At 33.0% G+C, this 25,926-nt stretch overlaps 1 protein-coding gene across 1 annotated transcript in view; it reads right to left on the reverse strand.

Moving 5' to 3' along the window:
• Window positions 1-25,926, reverse strand: part of USP45 (ubiquitin specific peptidase 45) — an 81,017-nt gene that overhangs the window by 26,541 nt on the left and 28,550 nt on the right. The window contains exons 6-9 of the mRNA XM_051997441.1: window positions 20,232-20,380; window positions 19,486-19,581; window positions 17,491-17,621; window positions 516-603 (exon numbers count right to left, since the gene is read on the reverse strand). Of these exons, the coding sequence (XP_051853401.1) occupies window positions 516-603; window positions 17,491-17,621; window positions 19,486-19,581; window positions 20,232-20,380 (464 nt within the window). The remainder of the gene's footprint in view (window positions 1-515; window positions 604-17,490; window positions 17,622-19,485; window positions 19,582-20,231; window positions 20,381-25,926) is intronic.

The following is a 25,926-nucleotide window of genomic DNA, read 5'->3' on the forward strand; positions in this document are numbered from 1 at the left end:
TGATGAGGTTCAGCTAAAATATATTAATAACAAATATAATACTGCAGCTCTATCTATGAGATAGAGCTGCAGTATTTCAGTTCATAACAATAGAAATGGAAGGGTATAAAGCTTAAGGGAAAATGACTTTTTTTCTTTGAAGGATATGGCTGCTTTACTGCATACTATTTTTGGCTTAAAAATATTAGTTCTTATGGCTATTTTGTAAAAATGTTATTCTATATGAATGAAGGAAAAAAAAAAAAGAGACTGAAATGTAGGTTCTTTTAATACCAAACTTATAAGAAATCAATGGAATGCTTTATGGCCAGAAGTTATATAGTTGTGCTAAGAGTTGCTAGCAAAATGATCTGGATGAAGGAAATGAAAAGAACTATTTATAAACATGAGCTCTTCTGAAATAAAATCTGTAATGATACTCTATCTCTGCAAGTCACTTACTACATTATGGAAAACTGGCATATTGATATTTAAATATATATTATATTTAAAATAATAATCATAAGAAACTTCACCTTTGTTTCTTCTATTCTCATTGCATCCAGTAAATAATGTAGAAGTTCCTGACTGTCCTGCTGTTGGAAACCTTTAAATCGTGGGGCCCTATGATATAAAAAAGAAAAAAAAAAAGGGGGGGGGAAACCAATGATATACAGAACTTGTAAATATTACATAAAAACACTTGAAAATAACAATACCACAAAATAAAAGCTTCAAAAAATATAACACTTGGGGGTAGCTAGGTGGCACAGTGGATAGAACACCAGTCCTGAAGACAGGAGGACCTGAATTCAAATGTGACCTCAGACACTTAATACTTCCTAGCTATGTGACCCTGGGCAAGTCACTTAACCCCAATTGCCTCAGCAAAAAAGAAAGAAAGAAACAAACAAAAACACTTTTCACATACTGACTCAAAACTTTTCCTTGGTGTCACATAAAGATAAATGTGGTGACATAACGAATATTATAATAAATGAGAAACCATTCAGATATATTAACAAAAAATAAATAATCAATTTTACAGTACCCAGAGAGAACTATGATTATAAACTTGCTATACTACAGACTCCAAAAAGGCAAAGATAGTACTTTAAGTTACATTTCTTGTCTAGCACCTAGCATAGTATCTGAACAATAGATCTTAATAGATATTCATTGAATGGAAATGTCTCTATATTATCTCTTGCACAATGAAAATATTTTCTTCAAAACTGCTCCATGTTGAAGGATCTTATAACGATTTGTCTAGGAATGTGCTTTAGCTTGCTGAAATTAACAAAAAGGACCTAAAAAGCAGTCTCAAAGCATAGACTCATCAGAGTGCAATATTTTCAAGAGGTTCCATTGTTAAAATATAAAATTAATTGTTTTCCTAGACTGCTCAGGAATTAAAGTCATAGACATTCTGAATACAGTTATAATAATAAAGATTTTGCATAAACATAACAACTTGAAAATTTTGGATATCATGCCTGGAATAATTTCCCCAACTAGACTTACCAAAGATTATCTAGAGTCTGTAATATGCATATGTTTTAAAAAGCCGATTTTTTTTTTTAAAGTTATACTGGGAATAGAAATATAAGCAAAAAGAAGACTGTCCCTGTCCTAAAGGACCTTACATTTTAATGGGAGAAGACAATGTTAATCAACACATTTAAGTGTCTACTATATGCTGGCATTATGTCAAATACTAGAGATATAAGAACAGGCAAAAAAATAGTCCCTATCCTCAAGGAGCTTACATTCAAACAGGGGCAGCCAACATGGAAACAAATGTATACAAAGTGAGCTACATACTGAATAAATAAGAAATAGTAGAAAAAACTGGAATTAAGAAGAGTTGGGGATGACTTCTTATAGAAGTTGGGATTTTATTTGGAATTCAAAGCCAAGAAGGTCAGTGCTCAAGAGTCCAGGAAAGAGAACATATTGTGTATGGGAGACAACCAGAGGGAATATCTGGAGTTTAAAGATAAAGATTTGTTCATGGAACAGCTAGAAGGCCAATGTCACTGGACTGAAGAATGTAGGAAATAAGGTGTATGAAGATTTGAAAGATAGGAAAGGTTGGGTTATGAAGGGATTTGAATACTAGGTTTAGTATATTTAGAAAACATAGTATAGTGTTTTATATTCACTCCTCGAGGCAACAGGAGGTCACTGGGGCACGGGGAAAGTAGAAGAGGTATGTGTAATATGAATGGACCTGCTTTTTAAGAAAATTAGTTTAGTGATCATATGGAGGATGGGCTGGAATGGGGAGAATTGAAGCAAGCAGATCACAACAGTGGACCATTGAAATAATTTAGGTGATGAGGGCCTGTATCTGAGTGGTGGCAGTATCAAAGGAGAGAAGGGAGTGTGTTGATACTATAAAAGTAAAATCAAAAGGCCTGGAAGTGGGGGCTGGGATGTGGGAGATACTGAGTAATCAAGGATGACACCTAGGTTATAAACCTGAGGGACTGGGAGGATGATATTGCCTCTAAAGGCAGAAGGTAGAAAGAAAAGATTTAGGGGGGGAAATAATGAGTTCTATTTTGGTCATAGTGAGTTTAAGATGACTATTGGACATCCAATTTAAGATGTAGAAAGCCATCTGAATATGGGAGAATGAAGTTCAGCACAAGGGGACAGGAAAGGAAGGTTATTAGCATAGAGATGATAATTAAATCCGTGAGAACTTATGAGATGACTAATCAAAATAGCATAGAGGAAGAAGAGTCAGAACAGAATTCTGCAGGACACTTACCATCAGAAGGTATGATCTAGAGAAAAATTCAGCAAAGGAAAAGGAATGAACAGTCAGATAGTTGAGGGAAAATCAGCAGAGTGGATCCCAAAAATCTAGAGTATCTAAGAGAGAATGATCAAAAGTGCCAAAAGTTGCAGAGAGGTTTAGGAGAAAGAGAACTGCGACAAGGCCTTTGGATTTGTCAATTAAGAAATCAATGGTAAGTTTGGAGAAAGTAGATTCAGTGGAATGATGAGAGTAGAAGTCAGACTGCAAGGGATTAAGAGTGAAAGAAGAGAAGGTGGGAGGCACCTATTGTAGACAGGCTGAGGAGTTTAGTTACAAAAAGAAGATGGGATAGAGAATGATAGAAAGGTCAAGTGAGGGTTTTTTTTTAGCATAGGGAACACAGGAACATGTATGTAAGCAGTAGGAAATAAGCCAGCAGAAGAAAAATATTAAAAATAAATGAAAAAATGGGAATGACAGAGGAAGCAATCTCCTAGGAGAGATGGGATGGAACATGATTGCTTGAACAAGGAGAAGAGTTAAGTTTTGGTGAGGAATAAGGCCACTTCATTATGTGAGACAGAATAGAATGGCAGAAGGTACCTGTGTTGTAGATGAGAAAGAGTGAAGAGGGAGCATATGGCCTCAATTCTTCTGTAAAATATGAAGCAAGGTTCTTAGCTGAGAGAGTAGGGAGAAGAGAAATCATAATATGTTTGAAGAAGATTTTAAAAGTTTGGAAGAGTGGTTGTAGAAAGTTGGGTGGTGAATTGATAAGCCAGATATAAGAGGATTGCCTAGTAGCAGTGAGGGTCCAATTGAAGTTTATGCAATAAATTTGTAGTGATACAGTTCAAATGGTGAAGTGATTTTCTCTATCTTCATTCAATCAAAACAACCTGTTTTATCTAAAACCTAGCATCTTGAAAGTGTGAAATATTAAAGATAAGACAGTAACAAAATGGTTAATCAATAATACTGTTTAAATTGTGAACTAGTCCAGATACTTTGAAAAGCAATTTAGAATTATTCTTAAAAACTGCAAAATATTTATACTTTAACTAAAGATCCCACTCTATACATACACTCTAGGGCAGCCAACAAACCAAAAAGGTCCTATATATGCCAAAATCTTCATGGTAACACTTTGTAGGGGTAAAAAATTAAAATCAAAGTAGGCACTCATCAAGTATTAAACGATTAAACTGTGGTATATGAATATAGTGGGATATTGCTACTCTGCTAAAAAATAATAGAAACAGTGACTATATATAATGTCAAAGGTACTGTCATACTCCTAGTCATTCAAGCTTTCGATCTAGAGATTATGCTCAACTTCTCATTCTCTTTTACAGCTCTCCGCTGCCATGGTTTCCACCTTTCTAATAATATTTGTTGCTTATACCCCATTCTCACCTCTGATGATGCTATGCCCTTGGAGGCATACTTTACCTACTAAAGCCCTGCTCCCCCTCTCCACTCAGCTATCAGAATGATCATCCTTAAGTACAGGCCTATGTCATACCATTTAATAAACTCCATTGGCTTCCTCCTGTCATCATAATTAAACAAAAAATCTTCTGTTTGGTTTTTATAAGTCCTTCCTATGCTACCATTTTTCTTAACTCTTAACTCCCATGGACTTTGGCCTTCTTGCTGTTCCTTCCAAACACCTGTCTCAAGGCATTTTCACTCTTAGAATTCTTTCCTTCATCCTTAACAACGTGGCTACCATCAGATCTCAGCTATATATAGCCATTTCCAATTCTCCTAAATTTAAGTGCTTTTCTTTGAGATTATCTCCAACATACATATCTTATTTTTACAGTAACCTGTATATTGTTTCCCCCAATAGACAGCGAGTTCCTTGAGAGCAAGAATTGTTTTCTGCCTTTCTTTGTGTATATTCTTAAAACTTAATTAGCACAATGCCTGAGATATAGTAGGTACTTAAAAAATGCTTGTTGATCAACTAAACCTTGTAAGTGGAAAGAGAAGAAAATAATAACAAACTGAATCCTATAGTTATAATGACCCAGAGAATCAAGGACTAAAGGCATGGAAAATATCAAACTTGGATGAAGTATGTATGGCTTTGCTGCACTGCTTTTTCTGCTTTCTTTTTAAAAATCCTTTGTTTAGAAATTGAATCAAGAAAAAAAATGAAAAAGATGACATTAAAAAAGAAAATCCAATGAATTAGAGTATCTTTTTATCACATCATGATTTGAACAAAATTTTTTTAGCTATAATTATCTTTTTGTGACTTACAGAATTCAACCTGCTCTCATACTTCACTGCTGGCACCATACAACAGGTTTCTGTACATTAGAACTAGTTTCCATATGTCATCACATCTGTGAATGGTCAACACAACTTACCATCTTAAGAGTCCTCTCATTTTTGCCAGAAGCATATTTTCAAAGAGACAAACATATCTTTTAGCTGTCAGATTTGTATGATCAATGTGATCTAATTTTTTCTTTACTTTTATAATTATTATTTTCTCCTGATAACAATGCTTTACTTTCAAGATAAAACTACAAGATATTTTTTGTGGAGGAGGAAGGGAAAGCAGTGAGAGGTGAGGAAAGAGTGGGAAGAAAATGGTAAGGAATGAAAGATCAATAAGATTACTTTTACAAATGACAGAACTGCCCTCAATTTTTTTGGAAATAGTGCTTTAGAACTATATGAGAATTTCTGAGAAGTATGTAGAATGTTGCATTCCAAAAAAAAAGAGGGGAGGGGGGAAGAGGATGGGAGAGTTATAATTCACATTTATATAGCACTTTATAGGTGATCAAAATTCACTTTAGAAATGATTAAGATTTTGTAAAGTTTTACATTTAAAAAGCGACATTTCTACATTTACAACATTTCTTGTTGACATTCCCTTCTCCCCACTCTAATAGTAATCACTGTGGATCAGATGTTTATCTAATCTTCACTATGGTAAGCAGTCTTCTAATTAGCTCCCTATCTCAAGTCTCTTCCTATTCCTAATCCAGCCAACCAAATACCTGCCAGTGATTTTCCTAAAACCTATTTCTAACCATGTAACACCATCTATTCATTAAATAAGAAATCAACGATTCCCTATTTGCTTCAGGATCATACATATGCTGATCCGTTTGACATTAAACCTGCTTCACAACCTGGCTCTTTCTTACTCTGTGTTCTGATCACCCTGTCTTACTTGCTTTATTTCTTCACACATGAAACTATCTTTTTTTCACACATGTCTCCATGCTTTTGCATTTGTCCTCTACATCTGGAATGCTATCCCTATTGATCTTTGCCTTTTAGAATCCCTGGCTATCCCTCAAGATTCAATTCTAGTGCCACTTCCTCAGAGTAGGTCTTTCCAGGTCCCTTCAGTTTCTAATACCTTTCCCTCTAAACTACCTTATCAAACTCATCTGAAAGTAAAGAACTATTTTTTGCCATTTTTTTTTTTTTTTTTTTTTTTGGTATCCCCAGCACTCAGTACCTGGGATACACGTGCTTAATAAATGCTTACTGACTAAATATTTTCCTTAAGTACAAATCTAACCAAGTCTTTTCTCTATTTAATCAACTTCAACTTTTTCAACTCTAAGATAATATATGAACTCTTCTGCTGTTTAATTTTTAAAGTCTTAAACAACTTGGCCCCAATCTCTTTTTAGCTTCAGTGGACGAATTCCTTCTGCACTCTGCAATCTAGCCAAAATGGCTTCTCTCTCCTCTTCAGACAATTTACCTTCAGTTTTTCTGGGCTTCTCCCATGTCTAGAATGCCATCACTCCTCACTTCTGCATTATAGACTCCCTTTCTTCCTCCAAAATGCACTTCAAACAGCACCTTCTATAACACACCTTTCTTGAAGCCAATTGTTAGTGTCCTCCCTCTCTAAATACCTTGTATTTATTCTGTAAATACTTACATATGTACATATTGTCTCCCCTGATAGAATGTAAGCTCCTTGAGAGTAGAAATGGTTTCATTTTTTTGTTCTTTGTATCTCCAGCATCTAGCTTAGTGCCTGGCAAAAAAGCAGACACTTAATAAATAAATTCTTGTTGACTAATAATTGAACATATGCAGATGACCTTCAATCTTTATGCCTAGTTCTAGTTTTTCTCCTGAATGCTTGCTGTACTTCTCCAACTCCTTATTAAATATTTCACACTAAATGTCTTATAGACATCTAAAATTCAACAAGTGCAAAACTGATTTCCAACCCCACCCGCAAACCCAGACTCCTTAAATTCCTTCATTTATATTGAGGGCACTATAACCTTTCTAGTTGCCCAGATTTGCAACAACACTGTCATGCTCTAGTTTTCACTCTCCACCTAAATATTAATTAATTGTCAAATTTTGTCATTTCTATCTCCACAAAGTCTGCATCTTCTTTGAACTCACATGACCACCATCCTTACTCTTTATTATCTATCAAATAGATTATAGTTATAAACTCCTACTTGATCTCTCTCCCTCAAACCTCTCTCTTCTGTCTTCTATAAAGCTGTTAAGATAATGTTTCTAAAGTGTAAATTTGACAATATAAATTCCCTATTCAATAAACTACTTCAATGCCTCCCTATTACCTGTAGGATAAAATATTAATTCCTCTGTTTAGTTTTTAAAAATTCTTTACATCCTTGATCCTTCAAAAACCTTTCTACTAATTACTAACTAATTACTCTCCCTCAGGCAATCCACAGTTGACCAAACTGGTCTTCCCATTTCTCACACACCACATTTCATCCAACATTCCATCTAACATTTCTATGCCTTTGCAACAGTTACAATACACTTGTACCAATACACAACAGTGTACAATACACTGTTACCTTTTAGTCTCCTTTCTTTCCTTCAAAACTGTTAAAGAAATATCACCTGAATTGATTCTTTCCTGTTAGCATCATCAACCAGTTGCTTAATATCATCCTCCTAAAAATAACTTTATATATACCTGCATTAACTTTTTTATATTAATGTTGTTTTCCCTTAGCAGAACACAGGGAGTGTTTCTTTTTTGCTTTTTGTTTAGCATTTTGCACAGGGTCTAATATATACAAAACACAATTTAATCTTTCCTAAGTGAAGTTTGTTCAAGCTTTGTTCAGTTCAACAGCTGTAAGCAGTAACTTTAGATATAATAACAAGTATATGGATTTCATTTATAATGGTATTTGAAACAGTAAAACCAACTTTTGACATCTACAGAATGTACATTGCTCAATTCAACCTCCTCAATCTCAACCTTTTGAAAGACATTTGAAGTTAAAACAATTTTTTGTATGTGCATTTCCTAGTTTATAAGCCCTACATTATTTATTTTTATTCAAAATAAATCTTTGCAATGGGGAGTCCCTTGTTCTTGCCAAGGTCAACCTCCGCATATGCATACTTGAACTTCCACTTTCCCCTCTCACCTTGTCCAGCAGATTCCATCTTCAACCATCCCTACCTCTATCAAATCTTCAACCTCTTTCCTTAATGCCCTCTTAAAAATGTTCAAGATCCTCCATCTAAACAAAACAAAACAAAACAAAACCCTTCAGTAGAACCAACCATCTTCTCAAACTAATGTCCTATAGCCCTCTCAACTCTTACTCAATCAAGACCTTAAAGAAACTGCTTGTACTTGAGGCCTCCACTTCTGATGTCCTCACAATCCATAACCTTTCTGGAATCTGGTTTCTAACCTCATTACTCAAATGAAATTATCCTCCCCAGTTACCAATGATCTTTTAATAGCCTGATCTGATAAAACTTTTCTCAGTTTTCAAACCTTCTTACCTATATGACATGAGGACCAAACATCTCTCCTGGAATATTTTCTCCTGTATTATTATTTAATAATTAATTGCCATTTCAAATTAGGACTAAGCTTCCTTCAAGTCTATTTCATTCTTTATATTTCCCTGACATATAGTAAGCTATTAATACTTTTTGAGTGAAATAAGAGGAATAAGAGAAAGGTGTACAATACAGAAATTTCAACTATCCCAAAATGCTTATTAATACAATCGTTTTAAAACACCATTGTTTTAATATCAATACTAACCTAGTGGTGCTATATGGCTTCAAATGTCATAGTTAATATATTACTCTGTTTAATGGAATACCAGAGAATTACAAGATCATGGCAGAGAGTGTAGCATTGCAGATATGGCAATAGAATTGGATCAGGAAAATCTGGGTTGAAATCCTGTTCTGACATTTACTAACTGTGTGATACTGGAAAAGTGAGTTACCTTCCCTGTGCCTCAGTTACCCAATCTGTAAAATGAGTTGGAATGATCTCTGACATCCTTTCCAGATCTTTAGCCATAAGCCTACAATCCCCTAAAGCATCAAAATTATAGGTGATGTGAAGAGCATTGAAGACTAAGACTAAGTAAACTGCAGCATATTTTCAATAACTTTTTTTTAATTTAAATTTTATTTTATTTAATTTTCAATAACTTTTAAGGAAGATGTGGCAAAAGATGAGATCCAGAGAATGTGTCATTAGCTCTCTACCTCCTCATTTAATGCTTTCGTGACTTGGGCCCTAAGTATATACTTATACATATAATCTCTTTCTAAGCCAACAACCTTCTTCAGGTTGTACTCAGAAATAAGTTAATACACCTCCACCCACTAAGATAGAGGTATTTATCCATTTTACATTGCTTATTTTATAGGGATTAATCAAAATTCTTATAAAGTGCAAGCAAAACAATTAAGAGTCTTTAAAAACAGAAAGCTTGGAATCATGTTTTTAACAAACTTCACTGCCAGAAATAATGTATGGCATATGTTTATAATTTGAATCCATGTTGAATTACAACATTTGGGGGGAAAAATTAATGGCTATTAACTGACAGCATAATAAAGTAGAAATATGGTAAACTTGAAGCCACAGAACCTGAATATGAAAGCCAGCTTTGAAACTCATTAACTGTATGATTTCATTTGGCCAATTCATTTAAGCTATATGGGCCTCAGTTTCTTCACTTGTAAATTGTGGATACTGGACTCTAAAATTGCTTCCAATTTCATATTTCTGATGGTCTAGCACTAAGAACAGTGACTAGAATACAGTGGCACTTAATAAATGCTTAATGACTGACAACTTAATTGTTCCTCTTATAAAGTTAAAATCAATCAAGTGTAGTAAAATAAAACTTATTCTTTTAGTGCAGAAAATTTGGTGAGTCACAAAATCTCCATATGATTTAACCTTTATCAGATTGCTTCCTATCTATCAATCTGCAGGAGGGTGATAGAGAAGGGATGGAGAAAAATTTGGAATACAGTCTTTTAAAAAAATGAATGTTTAAAACAATATTTACATGTGTTTAGAAAAAGTCTTCATGTAAGTCAAAAGTCTGTAGTCTTAATATCCAGAATAGTGGAAAACAAACAGAAGGCCCCTGTAGCTATGTTCACAATCTGGCCCAACAAACGCTTGACAGCTGCAACACTAATAAAATTAACAGTGGATGAATTAGTACCAGACAACAAGCAGTTGTTTTGTGAAAAATTACTCTTTTTTCTTTTCAAAAAGCTCTCTTATATTTCTTGTCCATATATGTAATTCAGCATATGCTAACAAAGATGCACTTTAGAAACATGTCAAAAACAAGTCCCATAAAAAAAAGGAGAAAAAGAGGTCATAGGGATGACAGAGACTGTGCTAGTGTTATATACGGGGTACTCCAAAGTCTTGACGCAGTTTTAAGCTTTACTAAAGCTTAGTAACTTACATAGATTTAGTAGCTTAAAATGGCCTCATGATTTCTGGGGCATCCTATATAAAATCTAACACTATAAATGTTTAAGCTTATGGAGAAGAGACATGAAATGCTTTGTCTTATTACTTACTAAGTATACTATTGTTTGCTATTTAAAATTCTATTTGCCCTTTTTTCTTTCAAAGTATTTAACATGCTTAATTTTGACTGATTCAGAAATCCAAGAAGAGAAATTCTACAGATAGCAAGAAACATGAAAATCAAGTGGTCTTGTGTTTGAAACAGTTGGTTAAACATCTACATTGATTCTTTTCCATTTTTAGTATTATAAAAAATAATGACGTAATCAGTGCTCAAGATTGCTGAGGAAATTAACAGCTCTAATACTGTAAAATTCCCTACTTCCTACTCCATGAAATATTCCAAGGTAATAATAGTTCCTGTATCTATTCAGTGAGATTCTCTATGATTTCCTTTACTTTGCATCTCTGATACCATCTGAGCTAGAGATGAGCAATTCTTTTCATTAAGTAAGTATATTATCATGATCCAAGAAAATAAGGCAATTTTGATTTCTTATTCCTTATTCTCTGGTAGAAAATACAGGTAAAATTTTTACCCATTCCTCTATGACAAACAAAAACATATTACTTGATAGTCAGTGACATCAGCCTTATAAATCAAAGAGTGCAGGTATTATTACCTCCATTTTTCAAATGAAGATACTGAAATAAATAAATGATCCAAATCATAAACCTGCTAAGTGACAGGGCTGGTATTCAAATCTAATATCTTATACTCATTTCACACTATTTTTCTGTCTATGTCCAAGTGTCTGATGTATGCAGAAAATATGTTCTACTTCTTTAAAAACATTATTAAAAATTTTTGCTTTTCATGCTACAGGCACACTTTATGCCCTACTAAAGAATTATTCCCTTGTTAAAAAGAAAATTTTAAACAAAAGTAACAGATGTAACTATTTAAAAAGAAGGGCATGCAACATTCTGTCACCTTAAGTCACCAACCCTTTTCCAAATATGAAGGAAGTATGTTTCATCATTTATTCTTCATAACATCAATCTTTTAAGGAAATTAAAAAACAAACAAAACAAAAAACATGGGGATAAGAGGATGGAAGATTGGAAGGAGAAAATGATAGGACAATGTCATAGCTTCCAATTTAAATTAAACTAACTAAAAGTTTAGAGAAAGATTTTAGAGAATTACACAGAAAATTCAAGAAGAAAAGTTCATAGCTATAATGCGTAAGTGTTGGGTGGAAGCCCTTTGAGCCAAGAGCTCCTCCTATGTTGCTCACCCTATCTTCATTCATAAAAGTGCACAAATAGTAGAAAGGTCAAGCCCTCAGCCCTCATATGGAAGAGTACAGTCAGTCAACAAGCATTTAGTAAGTGCCTATTATGTGATCAAGTGTTAAATGCTGGATATCTCAGAAGACAAACTCTGAAAAAACCTTGCTTAACTGTTACATTCACTTTTCGTCTTTTTCATTTAAAGTTTATTTAACTATGTATAATTTTCCTTTGCTCTGCTTAATTCATTCTGCATATAGTTCATAATCTAATAGGGAAAACAAGAAGTATACCATAATACACAAAGAAGATCTGTAGAGAATTGGAGATAATTACAGAAATAAGGCACTAGCATTAAAGAAAAGAAATCTTGTAGAAGGTGTAATTTTGGGGAGGATTTGATGGAGACCAGGAAGTCTGAAAGTAGAGATGAGAAAGCAGAGAGTTTCAGGCATGGGGGATAACTTGGAAATTGTCTGGAGACAAGAAACAGTGTCATATGTGACAAACACCAATTAAGTCAGTATTACTGGATAGCAAGGAAGGATAGTATGAGAATGGAAAAGTAGAGCATATGAAGAACCCTTGCATGGATTCCTACTACTAAAATCAGATACTGTCTAGTGCTTCACTTTTTCTTTTAAACTTAATGAAACAGCAAAATTTAAATGTGAACAATTGAGAGGAGCAAAATGGGACAGGAGATTTATCTAGAAATCCACTGGAGCACTGCTTTACTCTTTTTAAAGCCTTCTGTTTCATATATATATATATATATATATATAAAATATTATATTATTTTAAGTATCTTTCCTACTTCTCCTGAGAGAAAATCATCCTATGATACTTTTTTTGAAAAGAAAAAAAAAATCAACAAAAACTAATATACTGAAAAAATTCCAACACACATGTAATGTATAACACCTAAGAACCTCCCACCCCCACAAATGAGTGCATTGGAAGTGTCTTCAAATGATCTCTCCATTACAGTCTTGCTTAACTGTTACATTCACTTTTCATCTTTTTCATTTAAATTTTATTTAACTATGTACACTTTTCCTTTGTTTTGCTTAATTCATTCTGCATATAGTTCATATAGATCTTTTCATGATTCTCTATATTCAATATACATGTTTTCTTACAACACAGCAATATTCCATTACATTCATGTATCAATTTGGTTAGCCACTCCCCAAATGATGGACGTCTATTTTGTTTCCAAATCTTTGCTTTTGTAAAAAGTGTTATTATAAACATTTTGATGTATATAGGACCTTTCTTCTTATTGATGACTTCCTAGAGGTAGAAGCCTAGTAATGAAGACTCAGATGCAAAAAGTTTGGACATTTTAATTCTAAATTGTTTTCTAAAATGGCTGAAGCACCTCAGAGCTCCACTAACAGTGAATCATTGCGACTGTCATTCGACAACACTCCAATACTGACTGGTGCCATTTTTGCCTATTTTCAGAATATGAAGTAAAACTTCAGTGTTGTTTTTATTTACATTTTTTTTTTTTTAGTGAGTGATCTGCAGCATTCTTCCTAGTAATTGTGAATATTTTGAGATTTTTCTTTTAAGAAGTTTGCATAGAGTGCTACTACTGGGCTTATACCCCAAAGAGATACTAAAGAAGGGAAAGGGACCTGTATGTGCCAAAATGTTTGTGGCAGCCCTGTTGGTAGTGGCTAGAAACTGGAAATTGAATGGATGTGCATCAATTGGAGAATGGCTGGGTAAATTGTGGTATATGAATGTTTTGGAATATTATTGTTCTATAAGAAATGACCAGCAGGATGAATATAGAGAGGACTGGAGAGACTTACATGAACTGATGCTAAGTGAAATGAGCAGAACCAGGAGATCATTATACACTTCGACAACAATATTATATGAGGATGTATTCTGATGGAAGCGGATTTCTTTGACAAAGAGACCTGAGTTTCAATTGATAAATGATGGACAGAAGCAGCGACACCCAAAGAAAGAACACTGGGAAACGAATGTAAACTATTTACATTTTTGTTTTTCTTCCCGGGCTATTTTTACTTTCTGAATCCAATTCTCCTTGTGCAACAAGAGAACTGTTTGGTTCTGCAAACATATATTGTATCTAGGATATACTGCAACATATCTAACATATATAGGACTGCTTGCCATCTAGAAGAGGGGGTGGAGGGAGGGAGGGGGAAAATCTGAACAGAAGCGAGTGCAAGGGATAATGTTGTAAAAAAAAAAAAATTACCCTGGCATGGATTCTGTCAATATAAAGTTATTATAAAATAAAATAAAAAAATAAAAATAATTTAAAAAAAAAACAAAGAAGTTTGCATAGGGATATGGGAAAACTGGGACACTGATACACTGTTGATGGAACTGTGAACGGACCCAACCATTCTGGAGAGCAATTTGGAATTCTGCTCAAAGAGTTATCAAACTGTGCATGCCCTTTGGTCCAGCAGTGTTACTACTGGGCTTATATCCCAAAGAGATCTTAAAGGAGGGAAAGGGATCCACATGTGCAAAAATGTTTGTGGCAGCCCTTTTTGTAGTGGCAAGAAACTGGAAACTGAGTAGATGCCCATCAGTTGGAGAATGTCTGAATAAATTATGGTATATGAATGGTATGGAATGTTATTGTTCTATAAGAAACGATTAGCAGGATGATTTCAGAGAGGCCTGGAGAGACTTACATTAACTGTTGCTAAGTGAAATGAACAGAACCAGGAGATCACTGTATACTTCAACAACAAAATTATACGATGATCAATTCTGATGGACGAGGCTCTCTTCAACAATGAGATGATTCAAACCAGTTTCAATTGTTCAGTGATGAAGAGAGACATCTACAGCCAGAGAGAGGACCATGGGAGCCAAGTGTGGACCACAACATAGCATTCTCACTCTTTCTGTTGTTGTTTGCTTGCATTTTGTTTTCTTTCTCAGTTTTTTTCCTTCTTTCTTGATCTGATTTTTCTTGTGCAGCAAGATAACTATAAATATGTACACATATATTGGATTTAACACATATTTTAATGTAACATGTATTGGACTACCTGCCATCCTGCGGAGAGGGTGGGGGGAAAGGAAGGGAAAATTTGGAATAGAAGGTTTTGCAAGGGCCAATGTTGAAAAACTACCAAGCATATGTTTTGTAAATAAAAAGCTTTAATAAAAAATAAGAAGTTGTTTGCATATATCCTTTGGGAATGGCTATTATTAGTCACATATAAATTAAGTATAATATGGCATAGATGCTAAATGCTTATCAGGAGAAATTTGAAAACAAATTCCCCTCTCCCCCATTATTTCTCTTCTTATTCTAGATGCATTAATTTTGTCTATGCAGAAGCTTTTTAGTATTATGAAATCAAGTTATTTATATATTTTTTAAAAACTGCCTTTAGTTCTTGATTACAAATATATTTCCTACTCATATCTATGACAGGTATTATGCCCTGTTTTTCTTCAATTTTTTTATAATGTGATCTTTAGTAGTAAGATCACATTCATTTAGAATATATTATGAAATATAGTGTAAGGAAGGAGTTTTTTCCCCTAGGTTATTTGTTTTCCACTGTATCAAGCCATTAATTATTCAGTTCCACTGTTTCTCTTCTCTAATTTGTTCCATTAAGCTATTTTTTTAACCAATACCAGATGGTAATGACAACTGTTAATTTATAATGTAATTTGTGGTCTGGTGTAGTGTTCTCTTCTTTAAAATATAATGGTTCTCTCTGGGAGCAGGTTTCTCGGGGAGGTTTTCTGGAGGCGGCCTTAGTTTCAGTTCCAAGTAATAATCACTCCAAACACAGCCAGAAGTTAAAAATCCAATCCTTTACTGTGTCCTTCAAAGTCTTGAGCTTCAGCCCCTAGCTCTCTCCAAATGTTTCCAGCCAGCACAAAGGTGGAATATGGAATGAATCCGCCTCTAAGAGTGGGCTCCTGTGTCTCTGTGTTTGGCCCTGAGAGCTTCTTGCTTATATGCTGTACACTGAGTACACACCAATCATTATATCACTGGGAAACCATTATTTGTTGTAGGATTAAATCAATTCTAAACTAGATTTAAACAATGTCTCCTCAATTCCACTTAGTACCTTGTTTCAAGTTCTGGCCCATAACATCTCTTTGTAGGATCAGATCAATCATACTGAACCATGCTAAATTAAATAATTATTGTCTCTATCAATTCTAATGACTTAACACTTTGTAAGGATTCCAACAGTCTGGAAGTGCTATTCCTCCTTCATCCTTATTTCTTCTAATCATTTTTCTTGATATTCTAGATCTTTTGTCTTTTTCCAAATTAATTTTATTATCTTATCAAATCCTACAAAATATCTCCTTAGTAATAGATATAGCATTAAAAGTGAAGATAAATATTGTTATTTTTATATTAGCATGGCTTAACCATGAGCATTGATTATTTCTCCTATTTTAAGTTCTTTATTTTTTAAAAAGCACTTGTACTTGAATTTATACAAGTCTTGTATATACTTTGGTAGATGAATCTTCAGATATTTTATGCACTAATTATTTGTAATGAGAGTTACCTTTTTTTTCCCTTATGTTTAAAGACCTGCAATAATACATTTTCTATATGAGTGGAGAAAAGAGGATGTATATGGGAAAGGTTGTGAATTTAGAAACAACTTTTGGGAATAAATAGTACATATGAATAAATGTAAGTGAGAAGTTGAGGATGACCCTTAGATTATAATACTGATATTAGAAAGGTGATGCTTCTCTCAACAGAAAAATTTAAAAGAGGGGAATGTTTGAGGATAAATATTAAATCAATTTTTGATGTGCTGATTTTGAAATGTTTATTGGTTATCCAGTTCTATTTCCAAAAGAACAATGGTGATATAAGACTGTGAACTCAGGAGGGAGATTAAGACTGGATATATAGAACTAGGAGTCTACAAAGAAATGATAACTAAACCCATGGGAGCTGTTATAAGATCACCAAGTAAGAAAGTACATATAAAGAGAGAAAAGAAGAGTATCCAGGACAGAGCACTGGAAGATACCTACTTGTGCACTAAACCTCAAAGAAAAGCAAATATAGAAACAGAAAAGCATTAGTCAGATAGAAGAGACAGGAGAAAGCAGTATAAGGGGATACCTCAAGCATCTAAAGAGAGAGCATCAAGGAGAAGAGAATGATTCACAAAGGTCAAAAGAGGCCAGATTAAAAAAAAAAAAGGCTAAGATTGACAAAATCCAATAAAATAAAATCCATTTAAAAGTGTCACAATAACTTGGTTTAGGATCAAGTTAAATACAACCTTATACACAAAATAAGTTTGAGTCTAAAATTTTAAACCTTTTGTGTATTTATGTAATTCAATTTCATGTTTTAATCATTTTTATTCTCAAGAGTGAAATGGTAATTAGAAAGGTTCAAGTAGGGTTCCTTAAGTGGTTTGTATTCTTAAAGTCATAGGAGTTATTTTAATGCATTCCTTTATACCTCAGTTTCCCTATCTATAATATGAAGATGAATTAGATTATATTTAAGATCCCTTCTAGTTTTAAAATGCTATGATTGTAAAGCACTCAACATCTTATGTATTAACAGCCACATTATTGTTTGAAGAAATTACTTAAATTAACAAATAACACGTGTGTTCTTCTGACAGTATTTCTTTGTAGTACCAGCAAAGATATTTATACCTACTTCTGACAAAGCTGGTTAAACAGGACTTTAGGAGAAAGTGGGCCTTTCCCAGGCTCCTTCATGCTGTGAAGGAATAGGAACATAGCTGATGTCAGAGTTCCAGGACTTGACAGGTTTACCACTAGTGGATCCTGTAAAAAGAAATTTAGTTTTCTTTCAATAAGATGAACATCCAATAATGAACATAATAAAAAAAAAAGTTACAATGGTTTGTTTAAATTGTTTGGCTTAATTTAAACTAAATAATTAAAATTGTGCTGCGACTTTTAGAACACTATTGATTAATGATTTTCTCAACTAGATGGCTCAGTGGGAAGTCCTTGGCCTAGACTCAGAAAGATTCATCTCCCAGAGTTCAAATCCAACTTCGGACATTTACTAGCTGTGTGATCCTGAGCAAGTCACTTAAACTCTACTTCCCTCAGGCCCTCATCTGTAAAATGAGCTGGAGAAGGAAATGGCAAACCACTTCAATATCTTTTCCAAGAAAACCTCAAATTGAGTCACGAAAAGTTGGACATGATCTTTTCAGTTACTATTACCAGCATAGGCTAAATTTGTTCAAAAGTCAAAATAATCATCTGAAGTACTGAGGGCAAGGGATCAAGAAGAGGGGGGGGAAAGCAAGAAAAAAATTTAAATATGACTTTTAAAATGTAATCATACAGTTTTAGGGAATTATGATTATTATTAGCATTATCCATATAAAGTAAGTATCAGAAAATCTACTTCTAGGCTAATATTAGAAAAGGTAAGTTGTATTTCTTCAGAATTTTTATATGTGAAAAAGGCTTTCCACTTGAATCATAACAATATAAATTGAGAGCTACTTCTAAGACCCTAGCAAACAAATTATAATGCATAAGTCACTCCTCTATACACATAAAAACTTCAGAAGTTTATGGGAGAAAAACCCTTAACGTATAAATTTGAAAGTAAAAGTAAGTATGCAGCTTTCAATAAGTTATTTAAAAGGGGCAATGCAAAGAGAGTAAAGAAATTATATTTCCAAGGATGTAAAATACTGGAAAATAACCATTTCAAAGAACAGTGATGAGTTTTTTTGTTGGTGTGCAGTTGTTTCAGTGGTTTCTGATTCTTTGTGACCCCATCTGGGGTCTTGGCAAAGATACTAGAAGGGTTTGCCATTTCCTTCTCTAGGTCATTTTTACAGATGAGGGTTTGCCATTTCCTTCTCTAGGTCATTTTTACAGATGAGGAAACTGAGGCAAACAGGGTTAAGTGATTTGTTCAGGGTCAAACAGCTAATAATTTGCTCCAACTCTCACACAGCTCAAATAAACAAGAGCCACTGCCGAATTTTTATTATATGACTTTTGAAATTACTTTTAACTTACAAAGAAAAAGTAAAATTTCAATTATTTATCAGTGTGCTAAGTGACTTTAACCTGAAATGTTATGCCATTACTTGGTCTCAGAACAGCCCAGAAAAAAGAAAAATCTATTAGACTAATATTAAGTACCATATTTAGAGATGAAGGGAAAAAGGAGAGGGGTAGAATTCTACAGAGAAAAAAGATTTTCTTCCTAAAAAAGAAGTACTTTAGAAAGGATATCACCTAAGGTCAAGATAAAACTATAAACATATGTTAAAAAAGGGAAATAGTTGTGTAATGTTTTGTTTAAAAAATTTAGTCATACTATTTAGATCTATATACACACACACACACACACACACACACACATACTTCACATATGTGGTATCCATCCATAAGATGTTATTTTCTAATTGTATGATATATTTGAATTTCAATATCCCAAACTGGACAAGCTTTTATAGAAATTGGGTATTTTCTGTGTTTTATTTTGTTTTACAAAAATCAATTTTTAATCAACAACAAAAATATGTTCTAAGCTCAAACTTTTTTTTTTAATTTAAAATAATTTCTTATCATTGTCTCCTATCCCAGGTAATGAATTTTGAAGGTGGCTCATTCTTGCATAACTAGGATTTGTACAGATATATTTACTTACCAATTGAGGATCTGAAGTATGAAAAATTTTTAACTTTGTCCCCTTTTCCTTGACCTCATACATCAGTTCATTGAGCATGTGAGTCTGAGCCAAGTTCTAAAAGAAAACAAAATTAAACTCTTATCCCTTAAGAAACATATCACTAACTTATATAACATATGATTTTTTCACTTTTAATTCTGACTGAGAACTACTGCCTAATTAGCTGGTTGAACAAAAAGTATTACTTTAGCAATAACCAGAAAAAGCAAAAACCAGAAAAAATAACCAGAAGTTGATTTTGTCCACAGTATTTTTCCAAACTTAAATAATCAGTACATCTAAAAAATCCATGTGAAAAAAAAATCAAGGATTCTATTGCATTTTATGTCTGTGACAATTTATACAATATTCTTCATGTTAAATGTTTTTATTCAGCTATATCTGAACAAAGAACATTGAAGTAACATGTCATTACCACATTAACAATAAAATTCATTTAGTAAAGAAAAGATCTGTTAATTTGGAACTAAAAGAAAAATTGGCATGTTTAAAAATATGAAAATGGTAATAATCATATTGCGTGAAAAGTTTGTATCTGTTAACATAAACTTATTAGGAATATTCACTTTATTCTGGATAGGCTCAGTGATTTTTTCTTTCCTATTTCATGAAAAGACCATTTCCCCCAAACAAGCAAACATTAAAATAATTCTAAAATATTTTAAATTAAATTTAAAAATTATAATTTTTAATGTTTATCTTACTTGCATGACAGCATTAAAAAAGCAAGTGTTTCCCAAGTTATTAATTCCTTTTACAGAAGCCGGCAAACTGCTGATTTGGCATTTTCCTTTCCATATTTCACCTGCTTCACATTTTTCTTCACAAAGCCTTATTACTTTGGAAAATGAACCTACAAGAATAAAATCCACAAATTATTTAAGATGTATATAATAAAATTAGAAAACGTATTAAGCTGAGCATGGAGTCCATAGGCCTTTTTTGGGCACAGTGATAAATCTATGGAAAAATAACTCACATGAAGAAAATTATTAAACTACACAAGACAATACATAACCAACAGTAAAATTATGTAGTACCTTAACACAGTGCTTGGTACATAGTATGCATTTAAATGTTTATAAACTTGATATTTAGGGATGAAAGGAGAGGGGTAAAATTCTACAGAGAAAAAACAGATTTTCTTCTTAAAATGAAGTACTTTTTCCTGATTCACTAACTGCTATATTTTATCCCCATCTGTCCTTTGATAAGATCTAGAATGAAACTTATTATTTTTCTAAAACTTATTTATATGAGTATTTGTTATTTCCTCAACACCTCCCTAAAATTTTTTGAAAAGAAAAAAGGACCCCTTCCCTCCAACTTAATACATATAATCCAACAAAATAAATCCCTACATTGGCCATGTTGGAAAAAAGTCTGTCATTCTACAGAAAGTTTATCACTTATTTGCTAGGAAGTGAGTGATGTGCTTCATCTTCACTATTCTGAATTATTTTGTATATTCAAATAAAGATCAGATTTCTAAAGTCTTTAAAAGCTGTTTTCTTCTACCATGTCAACATTTATTTTTCTACTTCTGTTATGAATCAATTCATAAAGATCTGCCTAGTTCGCTCTGGAGTCCATTCTCATACTTATTTTCTTTTTTGTTGTTGGTGAGGTAATTGGGGTTAAGTGACTTGCCCAGGGTCACACAGCTAGGAAGCGTTCAAGTGTCTGAGGCCACATTTGAACTCGGATTCTCCTGACTTCAGGGCTGGTGCTCTATCCACTATGCCACCTAGCTGCCCCTCATTTTCATACTTTGTTACAACAACACGATAATATTGTATCACATTCATATACCATAATAGTTTAGTCATTGCCCAAAAGGAGAATGTAAATTTTGTTGTAATGCCCATTTTGTTGAAATACAATTTATGATTCCAAATTGGCCAAGACTAACAACACAAGAAAACACACAAAAAATATAAACTGAAAAGTTTTTTTTTGAAATTTGAGGCCATTTGCCATGAGCCCCTTCTTCCTTGTCTTATATCACTCATTTGCTTTATGCTACCATTTCTTCTTTCTTTCCTCTCACTCTTAAAGTCCTTACAATCTGGGTTTTCAAAATTATCACTTCATCAAAACTGCTCTCCAAACTTACCAATGATTTCTTAGTTGCCAAATACAGTGGCCTTTTCTCAATCCTCATTCTCCTTGATATCTCTGCAGTCTTTGCCACTGTTGATCACTCTCTTCTATCTAGGTTTTTGAGACACTGCTCTTATTGATATTTCTATTTATTCAACCAGTCCTTTTTGATCTCCTTTGCTGTATCTTCCTCTTGCTCATCATGTCTAAACCTAGGTGTCCCACACCTATATTCTGGGCTCTATTTCTTCACCCTCAATACTATCTTACCTGGTATCTCATTAATTCCCACAGATTTAATTACTGTCTTTATTCTGGTAAGTCTCAATCTATCTATTTTGCCTTAATTTTTCTGCTGAGCTATAATCTCACATCTTCAACTGCCTTTAGGCATTCAAAATGAATGCTTAATAGATGTCCTGAAATCAACATATAGAAAATGGAACTCTTCTTTTCCCCCTAAACTATCTTCTATCTTCTTCATTATAATCAAATGCAATACCTTCCTTACAATCCCTCGAGCCAGCAACCTAGAAGTCATTCTTGGCTCCTCACTAACTTTCATCTCCCACATCCAATCTGTCTGTTGATTTTACTTTTGTAACATTTGGATATGAAAGTGAATTTCCTAAAGCACAGGTCCTATCATGTCACCCTCATTCCCTCTCCAGGCATTTTCTCTGACCATCATCCAGGGCTAGAATGTTCTTTCTCCTCATCTCTGCCTATTAGCTTCTTAGATTATCCTGCATATAGCTTAATTTTATATATTGCTTTGATGTCTCCCCACTTAAACTGTGAGTACCTGAACAATTTAGCACAGTACCTGGCATATAGTAGAATCTTTCTTGTCTAATCTGTTCTACCAATCTCTTTTTCTGTTTTGAAATAGTACCAAATAGTGATATTACTGTTTTATAAAAAGTTGTAGATCTAGAAGTATTGGAGGACATCAGTGGCCATCTAGTCCAAACCATTAGTCTTATACAAAGTTAGATTCCCCTAACTCCCAATACTCTGCACAGAAAAAAAGTCTGCTTTGCTAGGTGGCTTGCATATGTTAGTGTCTGTGAAATCATGCTTAATTTTATGTAACTACTAGTAAAGTATGCCTTCCTATCTCTCATTTTTTAAAAATGTCTCAGCATTTTTAATACCTATCGAATGAACTATTACAGAATATTTTCTAAAAAACATTTCCTAAGTTGTCTTTATTACTTGACTCTTTAAAAAAAAAAAAAAAAACTTTCTCTGACACATGTGGAAATAATTAAACACCTGAATAGCATATTTCCCAAATACAGATCAAATACAAACAAATCTACACATAAATGATAAATATAAACTATTTATAAAGTTATTTAGTTATATCCTTTATCTGATATTTTTTATTGTGCTATCAAAACCTTATAGTTCAAAACCTAATAGTTTAAATATCACCAAATTCATAATTTTAAATTGATAGTGATAAAGTAGTTGAGTGGTAGTACAAATGTTATTTATTTTAGGAACTTTTCTAGAAGAAAGTTGTCAACTTTCCATGTCATTCATGCAAAGAAATCTTTAAAATTAAAATGTGCAAATAATTGTGAATTAGTGTTCTATATAGTTGTGTACATATGAGTGTTCAAAAACATCTGGGATAGCATCTTAAAGTAAACAATGTTCACCAGACCATCTGGACAAAACTGCAGGCAAAAAAAAAAAAAAAAAAAAAAAAAGCATAAACATATGGAAAAGCAGATTTTTCCTTTCCCTTTAGCAGTAAGGGATGACAAATGTCAAATCTAGATAACTGCACGCTTCACTGTTCAATGCTTTTCAGCACCACCTGGCTCTCCATGCATAGCCACCAAATATGGATAGCACTGCCATAGTGGACCTTATCTTCAGGGCAAACTCAATAAAAGCATTTTATTTTATGGTTAAGTAGCAACTTCACACAAGTAGCAAGAATCTATTTGCTGAGTTTCATATTTAAATTAATATACAAGTTCAATTAAGCTGTAAGACTTCAAATTTTATTTTTTGAGATTATATATTGCAGACTGCAAAGATTTTTTTGTGTGAATCAAAATTTTTAAGTGCTGTATTTTATAAAAAAGAATTCTTAGTCGTTTCATATTTTCAAAATACAACTGCTAGAGTACCTACAAAAGTGACTTCATTCAAGAAGACTACAAGAATTCACCATGTTTTTCAAATAAATTATATGACCAGCACACTTCGCATTATAAGGCTTATGTTTTACCATTACAGCAACAGCAACTAACATATAATAGACAACACAGAATTATAAGCCTTCAAATGGATGTCAAGCATCTTAAAAGCCAGTGTAGAAATCAACCATACTGTTTGAACATTTAAAGATTTAGAAACTAGTCTGTGGATCACTTTATTCAAACTTAAGATACTTATCAATTTTTATTATCTTGGCATAAAATGAATGGTTTATCAAAATAATTGAGGTAACTTTGAAGTAGGTCTTGTTTAATAAAAACACAATAATTTATAATGTCATTATAATTTACAATAAAAAATAACTACCAACTATTCTCATTAAAGCATAAAGATATCAGCAATATAATTTAGAAGAAAAGACTGACCTATCAATAAGAGACTTGTTTAATTATACTCAATTTCTATCTTTTATTTCTTAAGACATTTCTTGTTTTTGGCTTGAAACATAAAAGCCCAAAATATATGTCCATATTTTTATAGACTACAGATATAGCTAAATATCTCTAAAGATACACACACACGTCATTCACAAATAAAATAAGAAATAAGTTATATTACTTTTTACACAGTGAACCAGAAATATTCTTGAGTAACACAGAATACAATATACTTACATTTAGCTCAGTTACAGGACTGTAAATTTTTTTTAAAAAATTAATCCTCAAAATACTTCTTAATTTTTAAAAATTTAGTTTGAACTTAAATACAAAGACAAAAAAAAGGGAGAATATTTCCATGTACAATGCACAACATAAAAAGAGAATTCCATATAAAACCATGAATTTTCAATTTTACACCACTGTTTGTTTGTTTTTTTTGGGTGGGGGGAGGAACTAAATGTAATAAATACTATATGTTATTTTCAAAGTTACTCTGCTTTTCTGTGCAAACTTCTAAGTTTTCTTTTGTTCTTTGCTGTACACTTTTTATTTTTTCTCTCTCCTTCCCCCACGCCACCAGAAGGCTACCATTAGACACAAATATGGTATCTACCTAAGATAATGAAGAATATAAATCAAAATTAGAAAAAGTATATAGGGATATATATATAAATATATAGGCTTGACTTTTACTTTTCAGCTTACCATATAAAACCACAGGTTAACTTCCAGGCTAAAAAAAAAAAAAAAGTATACAGACATTGGACTTTGAATTAATTAGGAATAAAAAAGCTTAGTCAGCTGGGAGTCAGACCATTTACAAAGTGCTCTTACTATACACGCTGTAAAAATCTCAGTAATATAAGGCAATCAAACTGTGCGAAGTACCTGAAAAACAACTGGAATTATTTTCTGAACGACCATGTCTCTGGTTTAGCTTAGCTAGGGCAATTCACAAAACAATCTACCATACTTTACATGCCACCATATTCAATTAACCAGAGCCCTCTATCACTTTAAAGGTGGGGCAAATCTCCCTTATCCATATATGATTATATTTAATTGCTCAGATAATGAGTAAATAGTAAGAGACAAGATAGTACAGTGGAAGAAGAGAAGAATGAGAAGGCAGAGTTTTGAATAATCCATCTTCTACTTCTTCCATCAGTAACCCTGTACAAGTCTAACTTTTATGGACCTCAATTTCTTCAGAGGAGGAGAAGGGGGGGTGAACCTTCATAATGTCTCTTTTAGCTCTAAATTTATTATCTCATTTTGCACAAAATAGTATCACCTACTCTCTTCTAAATACAAGGCATGTCTAAAATTAATTTTATTTAAACAAAAATTGTCAACAATGAGGTACTCCTTTACTATACTGTTGTAGTAAATAAGTGAAGCTCATCTCTAAATAAGATTTAAATTCAAGATTGCAGACTTTAGATCATCTTCCACAGCCCTTATATTAATATATTGTATACAGGAAGTATTCACAGGGAAAAAAAAAAGATAAGGCTGGGTATAACAAATTCTAGGATCAGATGTGAAATTCACACAGCTGCAAGCATTCTTTTGGGAACTCAGCACTGGGGCTCATCTCAATTGCTTAATGCAATTACCTAAATCAGTCATGTAGTATTAATGTAATTTGTACATATTTTCAGCTTAAGAGAAG

The sequence above is a fragment of the Antechinus flavipes genome, chromosome 4 (genome assembly GCF_016432865.1).
Source record: "Antechinus flavipes isolate AdamAnt ecotype Samford, QLD, Australia chromosome 4, AdamAnt_v2, whole genome shotgun sequence".
In the NCBI taxonomy this organism is placed as follows: domain Eukaryota; kingdom Metazoa; phylum Chordata; class Mammalia; order Dasyuromorphia; family Dasyuridae; genus Antechinus; species Antechinus flavipes.